This window comes from Acomys russatus, chromosome 5 (genome assembly GCF_903995435.1).
Source record: "Acomys russatus chromosome 5, mAcoRus1.1, whole genome shotgun sequence".
In the NCBI taxonomy this organism is placed as follows: domain Eukaryota; kingdom Metazoa; phylum Chordata; class Mammalia; order Rodentia; family Muridae; genus Acomys; species Acomys russatus.
This window is the reverse complement of record NC_067141.1, coordinates 21,984,766-21,990,765: the sequence shown is the minus strand read 5'-3', so window position 1 is coordinate 21,990,765 and position 6,000 is coordinate 21,984,766. Positions and strand designations below refer to the sequence as shown.

Sequence of the window (6,000 nt, the reverse complement as noted above, 5' to 3'; positions counted from 1 at the left end):
CCCAGAATAGCCAGGTGCAGGAGGTGCCTGTGGGCCCCTGGGGTGCATGTGTCAGCCCCCTACTGGGCGTGGGAAGATAATGGGGCCACAACAACCATTACAGAATTTTCCAAAGTAGTCTGAGTCCTGATAAAGCAGAACCCCATATCCTGTTTGGCCACCGCTGTGCCCGGCAGGCGGTGGTGATCACAGGCCGGGAGTATGGGGCACAAGTAGGTGCGGCCAGGGAAGGGCACACCAACCCTATATAAGGTTTAGAGAGCTAGACACTCGAGTCGCAGCACAGGCAGCAGCAAGACTGCCTGAACGCCCAGCAGTAGAAGATCAGGGCTGGTGGCCACCTCTGCTCCAGGAGTGCCACCATGCTCAGGATTCAGCTGCTGCCGCTGCTGCTGCTGCTGTCACTGTCCTTCAGGGGACCCCTAATCAATGCTGGTGAGTGGGCATCTGCCAGGCTGTGCCCCGTGGGCAGGGTGGAGTACCCAGTGCCCTCCACAGGTCCTGTGCACGGGGAAAGTCCTCAGGGCTTCTCGCCCTGTTGACTCTGCCTGAGGCAGGCTAGCCACATGTACGCTGATGGATGGGAGGCAGGAGGGGCCCCAGCAAACTGCTCAAACCCGTTTACCTCCTGAGAGCTGGGTGTGGTGGCTCATCTGAATCGGGGGACAGGACTCCCTCTTGCACAGTCTCAGCAGTTTTGGTGGCAGCGGAGTACAATGGCTAGCAACAGGACAGACCTGGTACTCTTTCTCTCTCCCCTTGGCTCTGGCACTGAGAGGTCTTTGAGAAGCCCAAGGCATGTAGGGACAGGGGCAAACCCTTTGGCTCCTTTGGTGCGACTTGTGGAGCCAAAGTCCCAGGCAGGACTCAGGCTCCGCTACACGTCACCTCACCTCACTCACTAACAGAACTATATTGTTGGCTCCAGGTTTCAACTTCCCTTCTGTATATGTGGGAAGACATCTTGTGCCGCCCCAGCCCACGGCTCTGTATGCCAAACACAGCTATCAGAAGCCTCCCCTTGTGTGGGGGGGGTGGGTAGGTAGGCCATAGAGAGCCCACTCTCAGATTGTACCCAGCCTGGGGGCAAAAGTTAGGTGGGTCTCAGACTTGAAATAATGTAATGATTCCCCCCCCCCCGCAACAGGCTGTTCCACCCCTCTCTCCAGAAATTTCCTCCCCACTAAATAGGACCAACCATCCATACCAACAGTAGCTGTGAAAACCATAGAGCAATGCCTATAGGTCCTACAAGGTCACTTAGGGACCCTGTCTTGCCCCTTACCCAGCATGCCTGGCAGAAAGAGGAGGGGTAGCTGACTGGAACCAGGTTCCTTGGGCCCATAGCCAAAAACAGGGGAATAAGCCACAGGAGAGACTAATGGGAGAGGCATAGAGGAGGTTGAAGGCCGAGGCTCTAAATAATGTTGGACTACCGGAGGCTGAAAGGATAGAGCCTGCCTCAGAGCAACAGACAGCGTGTTCAAGTATCACCTCTGTGGAGACTAGTGGGAGGGCAGAGGTCAGACAGGCCAGATGGGACCTGAGGCTATGGAAACTAGGAAGGAGATGCCTGAGGCAGTGGGATTAATTCAGGACAGGTGAGGCGCCAAACAAGCCCAGAGTCCCCATGGGCCACGGTTGAGGAGACAGTTAACAAGAAGTGCAGGTGGTCCCAGTGGGAGGGACAATGATGCTAGCCATCTCCTGAACAATTTCAAAAGGGTCTCCAGTTAGAGGCCAGCTCAAAGTAAAGCAAGGCAGCCAGACAGTTAGGCTGGGACCTGGGAGAAGGGAGCCGTGGGGCAGGAGCCTCTTAGGAGCACCGTGGACAGAATAATGAGGCAACAGAGCCAGACCCAGGTCTTGGATCGAGAAGAGCAAGTAGCTGAGCCTGTGATTTCATACCTCATAGAATGGGCTGGACCCCAGAATCCCAATGCTGTCTGGAAGACAGAGAAATCTGAGCTACAGGAGGTGTTACTCAGAGAGCCTGCCCCATTCTCCATACTCGAAGGAGTCACTGGGCAGGGGCAGGTGCTAGAGACTCTCCGGACTTTAGGTCTTCACTTTGCTTGCTGGCTCCTGAGGAGGGAAAGGGTGATGTGTGGGCATGCACTAGGTTGGGGCTCGGTGTGAGTCCCACTTCTGCTCCTGCCAGGTCCTCACTGGATTGCCAGAGGGGATTCATGAGCTAGAGCCTAAGTCCCAAGGAGCACCCACCACCACAAGCCACATGAGCCCTCAGCTGGCCCATCTCTGCTCTTGGTGTCATTCAGAGGTGCACATACCCTGGAAGAGACTGACAGCAGTGAGGGATAGAGAGCGTCTTGTCCAAAGCTCTTGAGATGATGTAAGGTTTATCTGTCTGTGGGCATGTATCACCCCGCTAATGGCAAAGGTGATTCTTGCCTGATCTGGCTGGCTAGGCAAGCCACGTTGAAGCTACGCTTGGGGGGTGGGGGGGGGTTGGAGAGATGGTTCAGTGGTTAAGAGCACTGGCTGCTCTTCCAGAGGTCCTGGGTTTAATTCCCAGCACCCACATGGCAGTTCACAATTATCTGTCACTCCAGTTCCAGGGGACCAGGCACCCTCACACAGACATACATGCAGGCAAAATATAATGCATGTGAAATAAAAATAAATAATGTTTTTAAAGTTGCGCTTAGTTCAGGAGGAAGGCCTTCTTCAATACAGAGGACTAGTCTTTGATCAAGGGCATGTATATGAGCAGCTGTGCTCCCCAGGCAGAAAAAAAACACTCCAAACTGAGGAGAGCTCAGGGTGGGGCTCAGTGGAGAACTGCATCCCAAAGGATGCAGTGTCTGGTCCAGCTTGTCAGCAGGGCAAAAGTGTGTCAGGTTAAGACACTAGCAGAGGGGTCAGGACATCATAGCCCATGAGAAGTCTGAAGAAGTCCTCCCCCACACAGCCATCTTGTGGCTCCCTGGCCCTGCCTGGTGGTCACCGTGACAGATGCTATTTGGCCCACCATGGCTATCTTGGAGGTTGCCAAGGAGAAAAAGAAGAAGAAAACTGCATGCACGGCCCTAGATAGGGAAGTAGACAGGCTCTGGGTAGTTTAAATAATAGACCCATAGGGAGACTGGGCAGCCAGATCAGGAACACAAAGGGGGTGTGACCAGGAAGAGGGGACAGCCAAAATCTACCTCAGCCCTCTGTCCTCTCCTACACTGTTGCCTCTCAGCACGCCCCAAGGCCACTCTCTCACAGCCTTACTAAGAGCTTCATGAAGATGGGCCGTGCACAGAGCAGATCCCCTAAGCACCTGTTCCTGCATTTAGATTCTCTGTCTGCTGAGCCCTGCAGCCTGGCTCAACTGAGCAGTGACTAGGGAGCATTGATGGCAGACAAGCATCAATGCCCTGGACACTCCTAGCCCCACATGGCACTCGCGCCCCATGGGATGTCCTCCTAGCTCTACTCAACTCCCTGCGTGTCCCTCCAGCATGCCCTAGACTAGAGTGCCCCTAGGCCCTTTTCCAATGCTACTTCCTCAGAGAAGCTGCTCTCCTGTTCCAGCATGCACAGCACCATCTGACTGCTCTTTCTTGCTCCATGCGCTCATCACTGGAGGTCACTCCTGCAAGGATGTGTGCCGTGTGAGTGAGTGCCACATCTGGGGCCTTGCAGGAACAAGCCCTGGGCGATGGACCTGCAGCACCTGACATAATGACGGGCACCAAGCAGGAGCCCCATGCAGCCAGGCTAAGGCAAAGATGGAATATATGAATGAATGAATGAATGAATGAATGAATGAATGAACGAACCAGGAAGTAATGAGAGTGGGAGAGGTGTCACAGCTGGGGCAAGATGAGCTGAGATGCCTTTTGTCCTTCAGAACATGCTGCCTACTACTCAGTTGAGCGTACTGCAGACAAACGTGTGCTGCTGCAGAGCAGGGCACTGCCTGCAAATGATGGGCAAATGAGGGCGTGTGTACTTGAGCAGCTTCGGGTAGAAGTCAAAGATGGCAGTGGGGTGGAACAGGTTGAGATAACAGTCCCAACAGTAAACATGGGCCCCGCCCATACAGGTTTGGATGTCACTTCCTTTGCCAGCCCAAGCCCCTGACAACTGAAGAACATTCCAAAGACAAGCGAGAGCCATCGGAAACCACATCACTGTCAACCAGAGTACCAGAGGCCCAGTGGTCCAGTGTGCAGGAAGGAGGAAGCCACACCTCAACATGCACACACGCGCACGTGCACACACACACACATACACACACACACACACATGCACACGTACATGCACACACACACATGGGTATAGCATGCAGGCCTTGGGGGTGCTGTGGTTTGAGGTTTCCCCAGGAAGGATCCAGCAATGAAAGAAAGTAACAGTTTACACTTCCACCAAGAGTTTTCATCCAAGGCACTAGTTGAGGGCTGTGTATTCGGGAGCTGTGATGTCTATGCCTATTCCTGCCCTGACTAGAGTGGCTATAGGAACTATGCTAGGGCATGCTGAGCTGAAGCTTCCTGCCTTACAGGTGCCTGGACCAGAGATGCTACAGATAATGACACCGAGGATAACCTGCAGTCCTGTAAGGCTTAGACAGAAGGCAGAGCCCAGACCAGAGCTGGGTGGCCATGTGGGGTTGGGGCTATAGTGGGCTCTCTAGGGCCACAGCTTCTGGGCCAGGGTGTCCCAGATGTGCCCTACCTGGACATAGGAAACGAGACTGAGACTGTATCGTTTTCTTTGCAGCCCCAGAAAAGGGCTGGTGCTCCACATGGGGCGTTGGCCACTTTTCCACCTTTGACGGCCATGAGTATAAGTTCAAAGGGATGTGCAATTATATCTTTACGGCCACCTGCGGGGATGCCTTCCCCACCTTCAGCATCCAGTTGCGGAGAGATAGCGATGGGAACATCTCCCGGATCATCATGGAACTGGGGGCCTCGGTGGTTACTGTGAACAAAGAAACCATCTCTGTCAGGGACATCGGGTAAGCTGGCCAGGACAACCGGGGTCGGGGAGGGGCAGAAAGGGCGGCAGCTAACTTGTCTTACCCACAGGGTTGTTAGCCTGCCCTACACCAGCAATGGCCTCCAGATCACGCCGTACGGCCAGAGCGTGCGCCTGGTGGCCAGGCAGCTGGAGCTGGAGTTAGTCGTCATCTGGGGTCCAGATGCCCATCTTATGGTGAGAGCCATGAGCTGACAAACAGTATCCGGGAAGGGCCCTCCTCAGACTGAGTCCCAGGAGCCCTGAATGGCAGGACAGCACTGGCTGCTGGCCAGCAACCCAAGAGGACCTGTGAGCTTCGACAGCAGCTCAGTTTCCCCATTTGAAAAGGAGGAGGGGGCTAACAGTTAAGATGTAATATGAATAAATTAACAAAATATTTAAAAAAATAAAAGAAAAAGAAAAAAGAAAAGGAGGAGGATCTAGCCAGGAAAGGAAACAGAGAGAGAGAGAGAGAGACAGAGAGAGACAGAGAGACAGAGAGAGAGAGAGAAGAAGAAGAGAAGAAGGGAGGGAGGGAGAGAGGGAGGGAGGGGGAGAGGGAGAGAGGAAGGAAGGGCCAAGGGGGGGTGAGGTCACCTGGAACCTTGAAGCAAGAGTCCGAAAGATCTCCAGCCTGGGTGGGGAGCTTCTCGGTGCATCCCCACAGTTATCAACATTGCCACCCGACAGGTCCTGGTAGAGAAGAAGTACACGGGCAAGCTGTGTGGGCTCTGTGGTAACTTCGATGGGAAGACAGACAATGAATTTCTGAGCGAGGATGGTAAGGCGGGTCAGGGGTGGGTGGTCAGGCCCCAAGCCCCTGTGTAGTCATTTCCCCATGCTGATCTCTGTCCTGTGCCCCAAGGCAAACTTCTGGAACCCCACAAGTATGCTACACTCCAGAAGTTAGATGACCCAAACGAAATCTGCACCCATGAGGCCATCCCCAGCCCCACCATCCTGAAAACCAGCTACGTATGTGAGGTGGCCCGGAACAAGGGCCAGAATGTGGCTGCCACATGG

At 54.2% G+C, this 6,000-nt stretch overlaps 1 protein-coding gene across 1 annotated transcript in view; it reads left to right on the top strand.

Annotated features, from left to right (window-relative positions):
- Nucleotides 1-362: 362 nt before the first annotated feature.
- Muc6 (mucin 6, oligomeric mucus/gel-forming) overlaps nt 363-6,000 on the top strand; it is a 29,605-nt gene continuing 23,967 nt past the window's right edge. Inside the window, exons 1-6 of the mRNA XM_051145110.1 lie at nt 363-435; nt 4,517-4,570; nt 4,735-4,975; nt 5,046-5,172; nt 5,668-5,758; nt 5,843-5,952. Coding sequence (XP_051001067.1) covers nt 363-435; nt 4,517-4,570; nt 4,735-4,975; nt 5,046-5,172; nt 5,668-5,758; nt 5,843-5,952 — 696 coding nt within the window. The remainder of the gene's footprint in view (nt 436-4,516; nt 4,571-4,734; nt 4,976-5,045; nt 5,173-5,667; nt 5,759-5,842; nt 5,953-6,000) is intronic.